A 21,258-nucleotide genomic window follows, 5' to 3' on the forward strand; every position below is an offset into this window, starting at 1 on the left:
AGAAAAACAATTCAAATAATCCATGTCCCGCCTCCTGCTGTCGCTGATTGGACGACTGAGAGAACCAATAAGATGCAATGCTGCCCTGAGAACATATTTCAATAACTAAAAGTATAATCTGCGCATGCACCTGTGGGGCAGTGCTGCATGTAGAGTGTGCAGCCATATGCTACATATGTCAAGGTAATATTGTGTATTTGAATATTCTCCTCACACATGCACATACATTAAGCAATCTCATTTGTCCTGTTATCATTACACATACAATGAGTGTATACATGGTTCAAAATAAACACCTAACAAGTGACAAATGTGGTTAGATTTTCTGTTTAGTGAGTAAATCTAAGAAGTCATGTCATAACAAAAGTGGACTGTATGGCTCTTTTATCTCTACAAATGTAAATGTGACGCAAAAAGGCAATTTATTATTATTATTATTATTTTCTACCAGTCCTCTTGGCTGGTGAGTGTGTATAGAGATGCATATGGTGCATGTATAGATACATATAGGCTCTCTCTCACTCACTCATTCCAGTAACAGTAAATGCGTAAAACAGGCTTTGCACTGGTTTTGTTTTCTTCATGACTGTGGTGTTGTTTTTATGCACTAGTCATAAGCACATTTGATGTAGATGATGTCACAAAATTTTGTGTATGACTTTCTATACAGATGACAGCAACCCATTGGCCCAAATCTCTTTGCCTGAATCAGACACTGCACCACGCTCAGGTTACTGTTTTGTTATTGACTGGTTGGATCTCTTGCACCAGTCGTGGTGACGTTTCATTTAGATTATCTCTCACATTTATGTCTTGTGTTTAACGCAGCTGACCCAGACCTGTTAGTCGAGCCCCCTGGATCTGCTGAAGGCTCTGCACTACAACAGGGTAACTTTTCAAATTCTTGCATGCGTTCTGATCTAACAGAACTTTGGCTAAACCTCATTTACACTATTACACTCACTTCACCTGGGACAGCCATTTTCCCCCCAAGTGTTCAATTAATAAATGATGAGTCAGTGTAAATACAATGCACTCTAAAGCCAAGAAAAAGCAGGCCAAAAAGGCTCTAGTTCTCATACTGTATATGGTCTGTTTGTTGTTCTTTTCTCTAACATACCTGCATCTTGTATACTATAGCTTAAATACAGTAAATGTTGCCTAGCTATGCTGTTTCTAACAACAATAAAAACAAACAAACATTAAACAATTATTTTCACCAAATATATTAGCCCTTTAAACTGTCTGTACTTAATTGTACATTCCATTTAATATCAACATTTATATAGTTTAGCTTGCAGAAATGTGTAATCTAGATAATGTCAGAAAATGAGTGTCTGAGTTTAGTTTGTTTTTATGTTAGAAAAAAGTATTGTTTGCTTAGAAACAAGTTGTTTAGCTAGTAATCACATACTGTCCCACTTTGTAAACCTGTGATATTGACATGGGTTCTGACATATTTTTGAACAGAAGAGACAGTTATATCCATGTTGGAGGCCATAGGAAAACCTATGGCCTGTTGCAGTGAGGAAGAGATGGAGGAAGACAAGGAGGAAGAGAAGCATGAGCACAATGGAGAAAGACATAGGGAAGACGAGGGAGTGCAGGAAAAAGAAAGGAAAGTGTACAAAGTTTTAGGAAGGCTAACAGCACAAGGAAAGACCTACCAGGTAGATGAAAATGAGTTGAAGAGGAGGGTCAAAGGAGAAAACATGTCCACAAACATGTTCCGAATGTTGATAAGGGTTTGTATTGCATACATGTACATATAAAAGCACAAAAGTAGTTATAAAATGTAGTGGCAAATTAAAATAGTTCAAGGGCTGCCAATTAATAAGCATAAATATCTTCACTGTTTTTAAAATGCAAGGCGCATCATCTTGGATTATTAGTGACAGCAAATCATAGTTTGCCACACTGCCCCTCATGGCTATTCACAGAATACATGATTGATATTTAGAAATCCCTGCTCACATGCTTTGCATCTGTGACACTATTTGTTTATACATAGGTTGGCAAAAAAGACGTTCCACCCAATGTGCTGCAGCAGCCTAGAAAGGCAAAAACAAAGGTGACAATATTCAGCACTTTAACAGAGGGAGAGGCGGAAGATCTTGCCAAAGGGTTTGGAATGGCACTGGCCAAACATGTGCCAAAAGACAAACTACTTTCTGGGATACCTGAAGAGGACATCCCAGCAACACTGTAAGTGTGTCTTTGTAAGCTCTCTTCTCTCTCTATTTGGTATTATGTCTTATAATATATTGGTGGCTGCACCTTTATATATTTTCTATGAGAAAAACAACCATAAAGGAGTGAATTATGATGTCTATATCAGTATTTTTTTAACTAAAAATAAGCATTAAAATCTTGTTCAGCCTGACAACCTTATCTAGTTGTAAACTCATGTCTGTTTTGCTGAACATTTAAATATATTTTAAGGACTAAGCATCTTGAATGTTGTTTTTATGTAAGACCACTGGCAAAAGTTCCTTGCTTTTAAGGGTCAGATGCCCAGCACAAACCGTCTTTTTGCATTAAAAACTTACAGAATTTACAAAAGGCACAGAGTGAAAAATTAGAACTTTTTGGAGATGTTTTAGATCTTTGTTAAACTTAATCGGAATAATGTGCATTTTATTCTAATTTTACCATAGTACAAACCTTTTCAGCCTGCTATCTAGTCCCTGTATAAAGAAGTCAATTAATCAACTAGAGAGCAAAAATGTAGTCTTTTGTGATTTATAACAGACACCGGATGAAAGCAGCTCTATATGTTACTCAAGTAACATTAACATTTTACTTTTTTTTGTGCAGGAGGAGCATTGAACAAATGAAGATTAATGTGCAAAACTTTGGCCCTGAATCAGAGCTGGATTTGGCCACTCACCGCTTTGGGCCTACAGCAGCTGATGTTTTCTTTTCCTTTTTAGAGGACTGTATGAAATAAACTCAAAATACAAAGTTTTATTTTTGTAGTCAGTTGTTTTATAGTAAATATTATTGAATTACAGAAGGACTCAGAGATGTACTAGATAACAAATGCAAAGTTTGATAATGTCACTTGAATAAAAAATTTCTTTCAGACCTTATTTGAATTATTTTTTTGGCCCACTGTTTGCTTTGCGTTTTCTTCTTGACTTCTTAACAGGAAAACTTGATGTGACATCTGTCCTTGTTTCCGAGGTTGTTTCTCTGTTTGTCTTTCTTTTTCTGCTTGCAAACAGTGGATGTATTTTACGTGACTTGTCCGCATCAAAAGGTCTCTCAAATGCTTGAATATTCATACTTTCTTCCTTTGTCTTCACTTCTAGTTCATTCACTTTTTGGGCAATATCCTCAGGAATCTTCTCCCATGTCTGTAGAATCTTCAATACGCTTTCCAGTTTCCTGATAGTTCCACAACGCCTATCTTCATCTGCACTTTCATCCTCAATTTCATTTTGTATTGGCTCTACTGAATTGTTCATAGCACTTTTTGATTTTGGGTCAGTCACCTCATTGAAAAGTCCCTTCGCAAGCAGTAGACAAGCACATTTTTTATGGTATGAGAAAGTACAGCAGTCACATATACTTGTCACGAGACATGGTTTTGATGCTGCTCTTCCAAATAAGCTTTCAACCTCTATTGTTTTTTGAGGCTTTGCAGAAATGCTATACTTCTTCCTTCGAATCAACTCATTGGCATGGGCCTGCAGTTGTGTGTCCATGTCTGGAAAAGTCTCAGGACCACCACAAGTGAGAAGACTTAATAAAAAGAGATGTTTACACACATGTCTACTTGTACCAGCTACACAACTGCAGAACTGTTCTGCAGGACAAACACAGTAAACTACATGTGGATTACTCTCAGATGGAACATTGTATATATACATTTCTGTTGAAGCTATGGTAATTTTTGTCGTCCATCCATTCTCTAGCATCCTCTCAGCAGATTTCTTTGTTTTTTCCATTTTGCATTCCAGAGGGTTATTGACCCTCCCAACAGATTGCAAATCCTGTATTATATTGAAGTACTTGTCAGTCTTGTTCAGCAGCACATCAATCAGATTATGCAATCTACGATTTCGGATGCCACAGAGGAATTGGTATTTTAAACGGTGGAAGAAACTATAAGGGGGAAAAAAAAGAGATCAGAATGAAGTGCAGCAACAGGTTGGAACTATTACAACGTACACTGTTAAACAAATTAATAAATACTCAAAACACTACACTAGTTTTCAGCTAGCCCACAAATACATATTGAAATGAACATGCATAAAAATGATATATACCGTTCTATTAGATTGTTTGTGTCAGAGTCTCCGTGTTTATAGCATCTTCCGAAGTTAGACCACAAATGACCAATTGTCTCCCAGTGGTTCCTGAAGTACTTGCAAATATCTTTTAAGTTTTTAAACTGGCAGTGAAACATCTCAGCTTTTTTCTTAAATTCATGTTCCTGTAAAAATAGACAAGGAAAATCATGGGCCTCATTTATAAGCGTGCATTCGCACAGATTTGATCTTAGAGTGTGTGTACGCTTAAATCCACGCCAGCGCTCATATTTGTAAAAACGGTCTATTTTTAATACTGTCTGAAACCATTTAGGCCTATATTAAACATGATAGAATAAAAAAATATAACAATACTATTTGCAGTAACTAAAACAGTGACCAACCTGAAATAATCCATGTTTATAAACACCCCAAAAATGCAAGGCTATGTGAATGAATGAATGATGCATTTTATATAGCGCTTTATTGTGTATTGCTGTACACCCAAAGCGCTTTACAATCATGTGGGGGGGTCTCTCCTCTACCACCACCAGTGTGCAGTATGTACACTTTTTCAAGGGGTCATTATTATAAATTCAATGATTATTTTGTCTTGTGGACTACATGTAAAGATCTGTCATCTGAAATATCTTATTCAGGACAGAACTAAAATAACATTTTTTATGATCCTTATTTAAAATAATAAAATTTTGCTAATACTGTGAAGTGTATGTAAACTTTTGCCCCGAACAGGGTAACAATTTAAATAACTTTTATTAATCATTATCAAACATTCTGTAATGCTTAACAGATCATTAGTTTATATATATTTACATAGTTAGAAATATGACATGTGCTTGTTAATGTGTACTAATGAACTTAGTAAACATTACCTAATAATTAACAGATTATTAATGTAAATATAAATGCTTACAAATATAATGTGTAAAATGTGTGTCTAGTTAATCTGTGCAACTCATCCTCCCTGCACACTGTTAGCCTATTCTACATCTGCATACTGCCCGAGTAGTTGTTAATATATATATATATATATACATTGATAATAAAGCAGCATATCCCAGTGACACTGAAGACTGGAGAAGTGGCTGATGAAAATTCAGCTTTGCATCAAAGAAATATATTATATTTGTAAGTAAGAATATTATTTTAAAATGTAATATTTCACATTGTAATATTTTTTTCTGTATTTTTTGGTCAAAGAAACACGAACATATAGTAATAGTAAACTTATTAATGAAAGTTATTAAAATGTTAACATATATATATATATATATATATATATATATATATATATATTTGTGCTGTCAAACGATTCATCCAAAATAAAAGTTTTTGTTTACATAGTATATGTATGTGTACTGTGTTTATTTATTATGTATATATAATACACACACATTCAGTATATATTTAGAAAATATTTACATGTGTATAATTTATATTATATATAAATATATTTAATATATAAACATTTTTCTTAAACATATACATGCATGTGTTTTTATTTATATATGCATAATAAATATAAACAGTACACACTCATATATTATGTAAACAAAAACGTATATTTTGAAAACGATTAATTGTTTGACAGCACTAATATATATACACAGTCATGGCCAAAAATATCGGCACCCTTAGTAAAACTGAAGATGGGTTAGTGAACAAAAAAGTACCCCTTGTGTACAATGAAATATACTGCTGTATTTTTGATGTTGTGGGCCTATATTTCTGCTGGAGGTCCAACCGTACAATAATCCAAAAACAAACCTCAAAAACAACACAAAAATGGGTCACTGAGCACAAAACCAAGCTTCTGCTGGCCATTCCAGTCCTCTGACCTGAACCCTGTAGAAAATGAGTGAGGTGAACTGAAGAGAAGCAGCACCGTCATGGAGCTGTGAATCTGAAGGGTCTGGAGTGATTCTGGATGAAGGAATGGTCTCTGATCTTTTGTCAGGTGTTCTCTAACCTCATCAGGCATTATAGGAGAACATTTAGAGCTGTTAAACTGTATTTGAGAAAAACATTTATTTCATAATGATATTTCTCCCCATTTTAAATTCTTATTATCCAATGAAAGGTTAGATTTTTGTGAATTTATTAAATAAAAGATCAAAAGGATTAATAATGCAGATTAATTTTCACGGCCGCCTGTGTTCATATTTACCAAGGGTGCCGATATTTTTGGCCATGACTGTATATTGTATGTGGGTTAACATTTTATAATAACTTTCATTAATAAATTTTTTTAATATTATAAAACTGCATGTTGTTACAAGCTTCTTACAAAAGTTTCATGAATGTCACACTACAAGATACAATTGTACGATAAAAGAAATGAAATGGCAACACACCGTTGAACAGGATTTCAGCTCTGACATAAACTGCATGATGTGCGCTCTTGAATCTGCCTTTTCAGGTCCACTCACACCAGATTCAGATCTTGACAGCCAACGAGTTACTGCCTGTGTGTAATAAATGGTGGGGAAATGTAAAGTAATTTATTTAAACTGGTGAGAACTTCCATTGGCCTGACACATCTGGCTAGAATTATTACAATCAATTGATAGCAACGATTTTCTACAGTTAAGGGGTACTCAAACCAAATAAAAAAATTAAAATATGTTATTGCTATAGTCCAGGAAAATTTATCCAAAACATTTCTTTCTCCAAAAAAAAAAGAATTAGGAGACAAACTTGTGACGTCATAAGGAATTATATCTACATTATGTTGCAATACGAAATTAACCTATTTTCTATCCACTGATTGATTAGCCACTGAAGGTAAATAAATAGCTAAAGAATAACTGCAGTAAATCCTAAAACTATTTGTGATGTAAATTTCAACTCATATCAATATGACAATAATAGATTAATATTCCATTTTTTTCAAAAGAGCAAAATCAAAGCCATTCTCTCTTAACTTACTACTTACTTGTGTTACATGGTACCAACAAAGGAGAACGTCTGACTCGTTGAATACCTTACGGATGGCATTGATTTCAGCCTGGTCTTTATCAACCATGAAGCACCTAATAAAAAAATAAAACTTTAGGCTTCAAGGAAGAGAAAAATATAACATACTACAGATATGTTAAAGATAACATCTTTAAAATATCTTCCTTTTTGTTCAGCAGAACAAAGAAATGTATTCATGTTTGGAACAACTTGAGGGTGAGTAAATGATGACAGAACTTTCATTTTTGGGTAAACTGACCCTATAAGAAACTGTATACCCAAAACATTATTGAATAATTTCTTGTTTAATTAATGAATAATTAATTATTTTAATTGTATTTACTTATATCTGTTTGTATTACCTTGGAGGTACAGAAAATGTTGGGGTCAGCTTTTCCAGTGCCAGCTGAAGTGTGTCCTGCTTTTCATTCCCCAAGATGATATAGGCAACAGGGATTCCATGACCATGACTGTCCCTAACAGCTAATGTAAATAAAGGAAAACCATACTGGTTGACACCATGTGTTGCATCCATAAAAATGATATCTCTTCCATATTCTTGAAGGTTGTCTCTCATGGATGGTGTTTGCAGAACTATGACAAGATCTGTTTGAGGACTATAAGGCTGATAAAAAATAACATAGTCTTTAAAAGGGCCTTCCAGAAGGCGTGAGGTACTAGTGGCATCATCTTTGTGTTGCTGATTTTTTCGCATCATACATGTTCGAATATTTTCAATGTCTTTTGGGGTAACAAAATAAGCTCGGTTGTTGAGATCAGTATGTCCTTGTTCTTTTGACCACGCATGTGATTTTAGGAGAATTTTGTCTGGTTTAACACCAAGAGATATTAAATCCTGAATATACTTGACTAGCTCTTGACTAATGTTTTCTGAGTGGCCCTCTGAAGAACTTGATGGGTCATGTCCTGAATGAATGCTGTAAATCCTTTCGACTATAACCAGTTTGTTGAGCCAGTCTGTCCTCTTTTTAAAGGAAACATAGGCCTTGCATCCTTTGGCACGTCGACTTCGTTGTGTGCATGCTCCAGAGCGTTTGCATGAAAACAAGAAATATCCATTTTTTTGATTTTGCAGACTTGCAGAATTCACAGTCCTGAAGTTGGCGTCTTTGGAGGTGTTTATGGTAGTGAGTCTTTGCTGAATAAATTCACAGGCATCTAAATCCTTTTCTAAAACATGGACTGTTATATCTGTCTCTTTTTTGTTTCCTTTAAAGCGTTCCTCTTTGTAGACCGTTGTTTTTATAAATTCCTCCATCTCTGATGTCAAAATCTAAAAAGCAAAGGGACACAAACAATTAGACTAAAACATCAATAATGTAAAGTAAAAATCCATGACAATCTCAGGAAAACAATGCAATGCTTATTATTATTATTTTTCTAAACAGGTTTAAAACAGTTATGTTACATCAACTTTCATATGATGACTTTCACTGATGACTTGAGGTCAACATATTCATATGTAACAATAAATCAGTGATGACTTGAGGTCAACATATTCATATGTAACAGAATAAATCAGTGATGACTTGAGGTCATCATATTCATATGTAACAATAAATCAGTGATGACTTGAGGTCAACATATTCATATGTAACAATAAATCAGTGATGACTTGAGGTCAACATGTTCATATGTAACAGAATAAATTAGTGATGACTTGAGGTCATCATGTTCATATGTAACAATAAATTAGTGATGACTTGAGGTCAACATATTCATATGTAACAATAAATCAGTGATGACTTGAGGTCAACATATTCATATGTAACAATAAATCAGTGATGACTTGAGGTCAACATATTCATATGTAACAGAATAAATCAGTGATGACTTGAGGTCATCATGTTCATATGTAACAATAAATCAGTGATGACTTGAGGTCATCATATTCATATGTAACAGAATAAATCAGTGATGACTTGAGGTCAACATATTCATATGTAACAGAATAAATCAGTGATGACTTGAGGTCAACATATTCATATGTAACAATAAATCAGTGATGACTTGAGGTCAACATATTCATATGTAACAATAAATCAGTGATGACTTGAGGTCAACATATTCATATGTAACAGAATAAATCAGTGATGACTTGAGGTCAACATATTCATATGTAACAGAATAAATCAGTGATGACTTGAGGTCAACATATTCATATGTAACAATAAATCAGTGATGACTTGAGGTCATCATATTCATATGTAACAATAAATCAGTGATGACTTGAGGTCAACATATTCATATGTAACAGAATAAATCAGTGATGACTTGAGGTCATCATATTCATATGTAACAATAAATCAGTGATGACTTGAGGTCAACATATTCATATGTAACAGAATAAATCAGTGATGACTTGAGGTCAACATATTCATATGTAACAATAAATCAGTGATGACTTGAGGTCATCATGTTCATATGTAACAATAAATCAGTGATGACTTGAGGTCAACATATTCATATGTAACAATAAATCAGTGATGACTTGAGGTCAACATATTCATATGTAACAGAATAAATCAGTGATGACTTGAGGTCATCATATTCATATGTAACAATAAATCAGTGATGACTTGAGGTCAACATATTCATATGTAACAGAATAAATCAGTGATGACTTGAGGTCAACATATTCATATGTAACAGAATAAATCAGTGATGACTTGAGGTCATCATGTTCATATGTAACAATAAATCAGTGATGACTTGAGGTCAACATATTCATATGTAACAATAAATCAGTGATGACTTGAGGTCAACATATTCATATGTAACAGAATAAATCAGTGATGACTTGAGGTCATCATATTCATATGTAACAATAAATCACTGATGACTTGAGGTCAACATATTCATATGTAACAGAATAAATTAGTGATGACTTGAGGTCAACATATTCATATGTAACAATAAATCAGTGATGACTTGAGGTCAACATATTCATATGTAACAGAATAAATCAGTGATGACTTGAGGTCTGTCAGGGAATCACAGTCACCTGCACCTTCATTAGCCAGATCCCAATCACCTGAGTACTGATTCCCCGCACCTGTCACCGGCTAATGAACAGCACTATATCCACTCACCACAAGCACTCCTTCCTCGTCCGGTCGACCGTTCACTACCCGAACCTAGCCTGACTACTAACCTTGTGTTACTTACCTGCAGACCTCCAGATTCCCCCTGTTCCAAGTCTCCACCGCTCCTAGTCTCCACCGCTCCTGTTCTCCACCGCTCCTGGCTCTTCCTGGTCCTGTTCCTCCCCGCGGCAGTGCGCACCGCCGACTTCCCTTCCTGGATCCTGGTCCCGCTCCTCCACTCAGCATTCACCCGTGCACCTTTCACAATAAACCCTGTATTGACCTTACTCCTCCGTGTCTCCTAGCCTGTTCGTGACAGAAGACCGGACCAACTACAGCACCGCGTGTCATGGAGTCCCGGCCACCCTCGGCCGTCGACACGCTGGAGGAGTTGGTCAATACTCTCCGGGCTTCCCTTCTTCCGCCACCTGTCCCACCACCTGCCTCTGAGAGTCCCGTGGCTATTCCATCCAAGTACGCGGGTGATGCGGCGGGGTGTGGCGGCTTCCTGCTCCAAGTGTCCTTGTACATCGCGGCACAACCCCGTAAGTTCACCACCGAGAGATCGAAGGTGGCTTTTCTTACCTCCCTCCTGTCCGGCAAGGCGTTGCTATGGGCGCAGGCTATCTGGGACGCGCAGAGCACCATCATCAACTCCTACGAAGCGTTCACCAGCCACTTCAAGGAGGTCTTCGGAGTCGCCGCGGGACGCATCTCTGTGCAGGATCGTCTTCTTCGCCTACGCCAAGGAGAGGCGTCCGTGGATGACTACACCTTGGAGTTTCGCACTCTAGCGGCCACAAGCGGCTGGAACGAAGCAGCTTTACTGAGTGCCTACCGCCTCGGCTTGAATCCCCGCCTGCGCGCCCAGATGGCCATCTACGATGACAGCGTAGGACTAGAAACCTTCATGCAACGCGCTTCTCGCATCTCTCAACGCCTCACCGCCTGCCTCGAGGATGAGTCCGCCCCCCCGTCAGCTTCACCCGCTGCAAGCTCCCCAGTACCAGAACCCATGCTCGTAGACACCGCCCGCCTCTCCCGCATAGAACGTGCGCGCCGCCTCGCGGCCAACCTATGCCTCTACTGCGCGAAACAAGGACACTTCATCCGGGAATGCCCCGTCCGACCTCCACGCCCCGCGGTGAGTACCCTTCAACTTGAGCCAGATATTTCTTCACTATCACTGATGCCAGTACAACTCCTCACCCCAGACTCCTCTCTTACAGTCTCCGCCCTGGTCGACTCGGGCTCCTCGGGGAACTTCATTTCCCAAGCCCTACTAACCCACCTCAATCTCCCCCGGAGGCGGCAACCCCAGGAGCTCCGAGTCGAGACCATCCAGGGAAAACCGCTGGGGCGTGGTAGAGTGAGGTATCGCTCTCCTCCCGTAACACTCCGGGTCGGCTGTCTACACGAGGAGTCCATCACCTTTCTGGTACTGGAGGGGCCCACGGTGGATATCATCCTGGGACGCCCATGGCTCAATCTCCATTCTCCAGTAGTCAGATGGGATCCATGCGAAGTCACTCGCTGGAGCGAGTTTTGTTCCCAGTCCTGCCTGCAGTCAGTACAGAGGATCCCTACGAACCCCGCCCCCCTGACAGTCTGTTCCACTCTAGTAGAAAGTCCTGAGCCCCAGGTGAAGTGTACCGTCCCATCTGACTACCAGGCGTTCCAGGATGTATTCAGCAAACAGGCAGCCACTCGCCTACCACCGCACCGGCCATGGGACTGTGCCATTGACCTGCTGCCTGGGGCAAAACTTCCTAAGGGTAAGATTTACCCCCTGTCCATCCCGGAGCGCAAGGCAATGGAGGAGTACATCAAGGAGGCTCTTCAACAAGGCTTTATCCGGCAGTCAACATCCCCCGCCGCCTCGAGCTTCTTCTTCGTGGGCAAAAAGGACGGAGGCTTGAGGCCCTGTATAGATTACCGCACACTCAACGAGCAGACAGTCAAACTCCCATACCCGCTTCCCCTGGTCCCGGCCGCCCTCGAGGAACTCCGTGGGGCCCGCATCTTCTCCAAGTTGGACCTGCGAAGCGCGTACAACCTCGTGAGGATAAGGGCGGGCGATGAGTGGAAGACGGCGTTCCACACTCCATCTGGGCACTACGAGTACCGGGTTATGCCGTACGGCCTCTCCAACTCACCGTCCGTCTTTCAAGGCTTCATGAACGAGGTGTTCCGGGAGTTCCTCCACCAATTCGTGATCGTCTACATAGACGATATCCTGATTTACTCCCGGAACCTGGCCGAACATCGCCACCACGTTGAGCAGGTCCTCCAGCGGCTCCGAGAGCACCGGCTCTACCTTAAACTGGAGAAGTGCGAGTTCCATCGCTCCACGGTGCAGTTCCTCGGCTATACCATCAGTCCCGAAGGAATCCAGATGGACCAGGGGAAAGTCCAAGCCATCCTAGACTGGCCTCTACCACAAACGGTTAAGGAACTACAGCGCTTTCTGGGCTTCGCCAACTTTTACCGACGGTTCATCTGTCAATTCAGTCGACTGTCATCACCCCTCACCTCCTTGCTCCGTGGTAAGCCCAAGTCTCTGTCCTGGAACCCCGAAGCCCACGAAGCGTTCCAACAGCTCAAGGAAGCCTTCAGCACGGCCCCTATCCTACGCCACCCGGATCCCCAGATCCCCTTCGTCGTGGAGGTCGACGCCTCTACCACGGGAGTCGGGGCCGTGCTGTCCCAACACCACGGCGAGCCTCCCCGCCTCCATCCTTGCGCTTACTTCTCACGGAAGCTGTCCCCTGCGGAGGTAAATTACGACATCGGCAATCGAGAGCTGCTGGCCATCAAACTAGCCTTGGAGGAGTGGCGTCACTGGCTGGAGGGAGCCACCTGCCCCTTCACCGTCATCACGGACCATAAGAACCTCCAGTATCTACGAGATGCCAAACGCTTAAACCCTCGTCAAGCACGCTGGGCCCTCTTCTTCACCCGGTTTTCCTTCTCTATCACCTACCGCCCCGGAATCCGCAACACCAAGGCCGATGCTCTCTCCCGCTTGCATGCCCCAGAAACACCCACAGACCCCGAGCCCATTCTCCCTCCAGCCCTCATAGTCAGCCCCATCCAGTGGGAACTTAACGACAACATCCGTGACGCCACTCGCACCGAACCCGCCCCGCAGGGAGGCCCAGAAGGGAAAACTTATGTGCCCCGCTCCCAGCGCCTCACCCTTCTGGGCTCAGCACATGAAGTACCGGGCTCTGGACACCCAGGCAGCCAGCGAACTCTCTCACTTCTCCAAGCTCGTTACTGGTGGCCCGGTATGACCGCGGATGTCATCAGGTACGTTCGAGGCTGCTCAGTCTGTGCCATGTCTCAGTCTCCTCGCCATCTGCCCGCAGGCAAACTGGTTCCCCTGCCAATTCCCCAGAGGCCTTGGTCCCATCTCGGTGTGGACTTCGTCACCGACCTCCCAGAGTCTGAGGGCCACACCTGTGTCCTAGTTGTGGTGGACCGTTTCTCCAAGGCTTGCAAACTCATCCCCCTCCGGGGCTTGCCCACGGCATTGGAGACCGCCGAATGCCTATTCCACCATGTGTTCCGCAACTTCGGCCTACCGGAGGACATTGTGTCGGACCGTGGCCCTCAATTTGTGTCCCGGGTCTGGAGATCCTTCTTCCGCCTCTTGGGAATCACCGTCAGCCTGTCCTCGGGCTATCACCCCCAGACCAACGGCCAGACTGAGCGTAAGATCCAGGAGCTCGGACGCTACCTCCGGTCATACTGCTCCCCCGATCAGCACAGCTGGAGCCGTTTTCTCCCATGGGCCGAGTATGCACAAAACTCCCTTCGCCAGGCCACCACCGGTCTCACCCCGTTCCAGTGCATGCTCGGCTACCAACCCCCTCTGTTCCCCTGGACGGAGGAACCAGCGGAGGTTCCAGCTGTGGACCACTGGTTCCGAGAAAGTGAGAGGGTTTGGGACTCAGCACATATCCATCTTCAGCGGGCAGTGCGGAGACATAAACGCTTTGCGGACGTCCGGAGATCCGAGACCCCCCAATACCAGCCAGGAGATCGGGTCTGGCTGTCGACCAAGGATATCCGTCTCCGCCTGCCTTGCAAAAAGCTGAGTCCCCGCTTCATAGGTCCGTTTAAGATCCAGAGGCAGGTGAACGACGTCACCTATGAGCTTCAGCTCCCCCCCAGGTATCGCATCCACCCCACCTTCCACGTCTCACTGCTCAAACCCTTCTCCCCCTCTACACCAGGAACCACGGGACCGGACGCACCCCCTCCTCCGGAGATGATCGATGGGGCTGAGGTCTACCGGGTCCGCAACATCCTGGACTCGCGGCGACGGGGCGCCCGGCTCGAGTACCTGGTGGACTGGGAGGGGTATGGCCCAGAGGAAAGATCCTGGGTGGCCAGGGACGACATCCTCGACCCCTTGCTCCTCGAAGAGTTTCACCGCAATCACCCTAGTCGTCCCGCACCCAGAGGCCGAGGCCGCCCCCGTCGCCGTGGTAGGGCGTCAGGAGCCGCCCCTGGAGGGGGGGGTAATGTCAGGGAATCACAGTCACCTGCACCTTCATTAGCCAGATCCCAATCACCTGAGTACTGATTCCCCGCACCTGTCACCGGCTAATGAACAGCACTATATCCACTCACCACAAGCACTCCTTCCTCGTCCGGTCGACCGTTCACTACCCGAACCTAGCCTGACTACTAACCTTGTGTTACTTACCTGCAGACCTCCAGATTCCCCCTGTTCCAAGTCTCCACCGCTCCTAGTCTCCACCGCTCCTGTTCTCCACCGCTCCTGGCTCTTCCTGGTCCTGTTCCTCCCCGCGGCAGTGCGCACCGCCGACTTCCCTTCCTGGATCCTGGTCCCGCTCCTCCACTCAGCATTCACCCGTGCACCTTTCACAATAAACCCTGTATTGACCTTACTCCTCCGTGTCTCCTAGCCTGTTCGTGACAAGGTCAACATGTTCATATGTATGAATAAATCAGTGATGACTTGAGGTCAACATATTCATATGTAACAGAATAAATTAGTGATGACTTGAGGTCAACATATTCATATGTAACAGAATAAATCAGTGATGACTTGAGGTCATCATATTCATATGTAACAATAAATCACTGATGACTTGAGGTCAACATATTCATATGTAACAGAATAAATTAGTGATGACTTGAGGTCAACATATTCATATGTAACAATAAATCACTGATGACTTGAGGTCAACATATTCATATGTAACAGAATAAATCAGTGATGACTTGAGGTCAACATATTCATATGTATGAATAAATCAGTGATGACTTGAGGTCAACATATTCATATGTAACAGAATAAATCAGTGATGACTTGAGGTCAACATATTCATATGTAACAATAAATCAGTGATGACTTGAGGTCATCATGTTCATATGTAACAGAATAAATCAGCGATGACTTGAGGTCAACATATTCATATGTAACAATAAATCAGTGATGACTTGAGGTCATCATATTCATATGTAACAGAATAAATCAGTGATGACTTGAGGTCATCATATTCATATGTAACAGAATAAATAATATGATTTTGGTGGACCGAGCTGAATGGTCCATGCGGCGCGCAAACCAGCGGTGTTTTGTTCCGCTTTTCGTTAATTAATTTGTCTTTGAATGCAACTGGCGACGCAACAGAAATTGACAGTGGCACAGTATATGCTAACGACAGAAATATTACGAAAATTTGCGGTGGCAACAGTGCGAGCGATAATAAACCGGAAGCTCGCAAAAGGCCACTATTTAATCGCAGCCCTTTGATAGGCACATATAAAATTAATCAATCAATCAATTTAAAAATAATACTTTTTAGATTGTTTAACTGGAGCCAGAAAGTTAACAGTACATCCGCCTAAGCTGATAACTTGCCAATGCAAAGTAATGTTAAAACATCGGTGGTGGTTACTATCATTAATATTGTTGTAAATTGATAGGAGAACTTAAAAAGCCATTGTCTTACCTTTTTACTTGCGCTCTTCACAGGTGCACTTTTTTTCTTTTCTTTTTTTGAATTTGTGAGAGGGGCGTTACTGTTTTTTGGCGGACTCTGCAGGGGGGCACACAGTGATGATGTCATAAACTTTGATTGGCTGAGGCAGTTGTTGTCCCAAGGTGATCATAAAAAATATTGGTCTCAGGACAACTAGGACTTGGCAAAATCAGGATGTGCTCTGGGCACCATTTTATCCTCTTTGATGTCTGGTGGCCTTCCCTGCACCTGGCATCATGTGAACTCACAATGACCCACAGTCTATGCTACTTTAACATATTATTCAATACTTTGATATTACATTCTCTTTTCAATGATATTAATAAGATAATAACATTTCTGTATTTTACCACTGAATTACACAATACTCGTAGCATTCATCATGTTACAGTGTACTCTCATATTACTTTTATTGTTTTATAAAGAGCATGAAAACATCATCATGCCATAAGAAATTTAAATACAATGAATTGCCCATCGTATTCAAAATGTTTTACTGGATTTCAAACATTTTAGTCAGGAATTATAATTTGGGGGAAACCCAACTATGATTTTGTAGTCATATAGTCATCCTGAACATCATGTATGATTTTATAGTATAGAAGATATGATTCTGCAGTCATAGACTCAAGCATGCTTTGTAACGTTACTATAAGAGGATGTACTTCGTACTATAAAAATATATTTTATATCTGAGAACTAATTGTTATCGTTTAGCACGCTATTAAAATATATTTGCGAATAGATTATTAATAATAAACATGGTCTAAACTTTCTTAGATGCGCAGCAGTCATTGTGTTGTAGTTTGGGAAAAACCCAACTAGTAATGTGTTCAAGTTTATGTCACAAAAACACGCTAACTAATGCAAAACATAAACATTACTTACTTATCAGATCGAGCTTCTGAACTTTGTTGTTATTTTGAGGGAAATCCAGCCTTTACTCAGCGCGTCTTCTTCCAGAAACGAACAGTATATAGCAGCGATGAACAGAGTCTTCTCCGGGGAAAGTCGTGGCCTAATGGTTGGAGAGTCGGACTCGTAATCGAAAGGTTGCGGGTTCGAGTCCCCGGCCGGCAGGGATTGTAGGTGGGGGGAGTGAATGTCCAGTGCTCTCTCCACCCTCAATACCACGACTGAGGTGCCCTTGAGCAAGGCACCGAACCCCCAACTGCTCCCCGGGCGCTGCAGCATGGCTGCCCACTGCTCCGGGTGTGTGTTCACGGTGTGTGTGTGTGTGTGTGTGTGTGTGTGTGTGTGCATTTGTTCACTACTCACTGCTGTGTGTGTGCACTTGGATGGGTTAAACGCAGAGCACTAATTTCGAGTATGGGTCACCATACTTGACAATACGTCACGACAATACGTCACGACTTTCTGACGCTGTGTTTATGTTGGGCGTGTCCAAGCGTGCGCAGATCACGTGGTGATTTACATGAGAACACGAGGGGGCGGGATCTTATTAAAAATAATGAGATTTCTGAAAACAGATCGCGGAGACGGAGAAGACAGAGAGCGCACCCTGTTTGTTTTCTTTATTCTTCAAAAAGCACAACGTTTAGTTGTTATTATGAGTGTATACAAATAAAAGAAGACCCCTTACAGATTCGAATGGTGTATTGCTCTTATCTGAACGATCAAAAATGGCAGAGTAATTCAAGCTCATTTCTGCCTTATCAGGACAATCTGCCCCAAAACGCGTATTCGCGTTTGTCGGGCTCAGAGGGTTAAATTAAAATATTTTCCAGTGTTAGCTAACGTGAATTAGCTCACAACTAAGTTGTAATTGCGCCAAAACAGCTCTGTATAAAGTAATGCACACCAAGTTATGGCTTAGCCTAGCAGGCAAATATATAAAGTCATACAATTGACACAATGCCCACTTTCTGACAATTTACACGAGTGAATTTACCAACCTGAAAATCGCTGCTTCAGGAGGCGGTTCTCTGGCTGCTTCTACACAGCATGCAAAAAAAAATAAAAAAATAGCGGGATCTGCGTTGGGTAGTGGGAACGATCAAAAGCCAACATATAGGGAAGCCGAGATAAAAAAAAAACAGATAGCGGGATCTGCTTTGGGTAGTGGGAGCGATCAAAGGCCAATATACATGGAAGCGACTTTAGGCCGATACTCCTGAGACATTAGGATTCTATGCTGATCTGAAACCGACATCGGGCAGATTAATGTGTGCTGTCTGGGTATATATAGGTAATTTCTGAATTGTTTTGTTTCTAAAATATTTATCACAGCAGGCGACGAGCATGTGAGGGGAAATGTTCAGATCTGAGCAAATTTGAGTTATGTTTGTTCGTATGATTATTTTGGTGTTTGGAAATGATAATGTTGCTGGTACTGAATGCTCTTTATTTTTAAAGGTTTTATAATCTGTCAGTCTCTGGACAAACCAAAAAAGATGTGTTAGTGATCTAGTTACTAGTTTGTACTTGTTGCTATGAATCAAACTAAAACTATATGCAAAGTAATGTCATTTTATGAGATGATCATATTATGCTTCAATAGAGCAGTTCTATAGTCTTTCAGTAAATATCCTTACAACAATAATCACTACCCACTTAACTATAATTATAGATGATCTTCTGCTGATCCTGAATGGCTTGTTTAATGAGTGTTTATAGTCTGAGGCTCATCAATATTATCAGCTGCTGAAAATCCTCCAATAGATCCTGTTTTCACCTCATTCATTATGCTGATGAGTTCAGATCTGTTAATTGCCACATTAAGCTCATTTTATTGCTGTTAACAGACTTAAGCAAACGACAGACATCAGCTATTGTGACATTACAAGATATAACTATCACAACATTATTTATTCATTAATCTGTGATGAACCATGTTTCATATAAAACACAGAACACTCAAATTAGTGGGTTATTTGTTTTTCTGTGTGTAATCTTTAGTTTTTATCTTTCTTTACATTGTTTATATTTGGTTTCTTTTAGGGGTGTAACGATTAATCAACTACATCGATGTTTATATTCATATGATGCAACTACATCGATCTGTGCTCGGCAAGCTGGCCTTCCGGACGATATATATCGATCTAACATAGTTTTAAAAGGTAATCAATCGATTGTATCGATATTAGGAAATAACGTATTGGATTTAAGCACGTCAGACTTTATATGTATGTTTTTTCTTAGCGCTTTTAATGATAAAAGCGGTGAACGTTACTCGATTCAGTCTGCCTATATGTGACGTCATCGCCACGCGCCAGCAGCAGCGCAAAGACAACAAAGCAAAGCATGGCAGAGGAGAAGTGGACGAGCGAGAAATTATCAAGCCACCATCGCGGTCCAGTGTGTGGAAACACTTAGGCTTTTGCAAAGACGGAGATTGCACTTTATTTTTTATATTAATACTGTATTTGTATTTTATGTTGAAAAACTACAGCAGAAGTAGCAGGTAAACCTACTGTTAATTCAGCCTGAAGAGATGTTGGTTGCACTTTATTTTTGATATTAATATTGTAATATTTTTATGTTGAAAAACAAAAGCAGAAGTAGCAGGTAAACCTACTGTTGAAATGTTGGTTGCACTTACTGTACTTTTATTGAAAATGTATTGAATATTGAAAATGAGAAAAGGTTAACTTCCTGTTAATTCAACCTAAAGTGTTTGTTGCACTTTATTCAAATAAAATGTGAATGCATTTGCCATTTAATTGTTGTTTACTTGTTTGTTTATATCCATAATTAATTGATACCTGATTCCCTTACAAGAAACAACAGGAATCTAGGAAACTTCACCTGCACTGTCCAGTATCCAGGTATTTATTTCAGTCACGCTGGTTGAATTTTTGGCTAAAACGTTACTGAATCGATTTCAAGTCACTGAACAGTTTTGGATCGTGTCGCTCTAAATGAACCAATATCGTCCTTGTATCGTATCGACAACCACGAATCGTGATACGAATCGAATCGTTGTTAAAACGAATCGTTACACCCCTAGTTTCTTTTAATTATGGTGTTTATTCAATTTTTTGTATAACTTCTTTATGTATTTCATTGCTTGTTAATTTAGGGGCAAATAAATGTAGGGATTAAATATGTGGTCAATTTTTATATAAAGAGACAAAAATAGGAATATGGTCCCTGCACTCAAAAAAATAATAAATAAAAATACTTTTATTAGAATAAAAATAAGCAGAAACAACTAAATAATAGATTTTTTTTTTTCACATAACTCATTTCTATTATGGTCCAGCCATTTAAATTTGTCAAATTTAAGAGAACATAATCATTTTGTGTTGGGACTTCTGTACATTCATAATTTTTGTTGACACAACTAAGCAGTGGATGTGTAGTTCCCAGCATGCTTTGCATGGGATCACATTAAGAGGGAAACATGTCGAAAATAATTGTCATTTTAAGTGTTTTTAAGTAAAGAGAATATGTTAGACATGTAATGGTGAGTTATATTTGAGATTTAAAGAGGTTTGGAGAATAATATGTTACCGCTGTGCTCATGCTGAAGTGCTGGTGGCTTCATTGATAACTTGTTGATTCAATGAGCAATAACCGTGATAAAGCCAGTTCTGAGATCAGTCTTCTTTGCTCAGTCCTTATGGTGTACATTACAACTGTATATGAAATTGTTATTTAACATCACTCAAAAAATTGCTGGTTCAGTGAACTTAGTTAAATTAAGAAAAATGTTTCCACACACTTAGTTCAGATACATGCAACAAGAATAAAACTAGTTCAATTAAAAAAAAAAAAGAAAAAACTTACAGTGCTAGATATATAGATTATAGATAAACATAAATGCTTAAAATGTGTGAATTAAAGTAATAAAATAAAGTAAATTATGTAATTAATTTATTCTTGATTTTGACAGATTAGCTCCTCCTACTGAACAGCCATGATGTCAAT

The 21,258-nt window shown here is 40.5% G+C and overlaps 1 protein-coding gene across 1 annotated transcript; it reads right to left on the reverse strand.

The window, feature by feature from the left end:
- Window positions 1–2,975: 2,975 nt before the first annotated feature.
- Window positions 2,976–18,760, reverse strand: LOC306874717 (uncharacterized protein). Its single transcript, XM_079424931.1, has 6 exons — window positions 16,336–18,760; window positions 7,598–8,529; window positions 7,213–7,309; window positions 6,632–6,742; window positions 4,275–4,441; window positions 2,976–4,110 (listed from the first exon to the last, which is right to left on the reverse strand). Exons 1-6 carry the CDS (start codon window positions 16,450–16,452, stop codon window positions 3,099–3,101), a joined length of 2,436 nt encoding a protein of 811 aa, XP_079281057.1. The 5' UTR covers window positions 16,453–18,760; the 3' UTR covers window positions 2,976–3,098.
- Window positions 18,761–21,258: the final 2,498 nt, after the last annotated feature.

The sequence above is a fragment of the Barbus barbus genome, assembly GCF_936440315.1.
Source record: "Barbus barbus genome assembly, chromosome: 9".
Taxonomy (NCBI): domain Eukaryota; kingdom Metazoa; phylum Chordata; class Actinopteri; order Cypriniformes; family Cyprinidae; genus Barbus; species Barbus barbus.

Excerpts from the sequence above, each read along its gene's own strand:
- LOC306874717 (XM_079424931.1), bottom strand. The coding sequence starts at position 16,452 with ATGACATCATCACTGTGTGCCCCCCTGCAGAGTCCGCCAAAAAACAGT. Across the intron at positions 7,310-7,597 it reads ACATTTTCTGTACCTCCAAG|GTGCTTCATGGTTGATAAAG; the intron begins GTAATACAAACA and ends TTTTTTTATTAG. Across the intron at positions 4,111-4,274 it reads ACAAACAATCTAATAGAACG|TTTCTTCCACCGTTTAAAAT; the intron begins GTATATATCATT and ends TCCCCCTTATAG.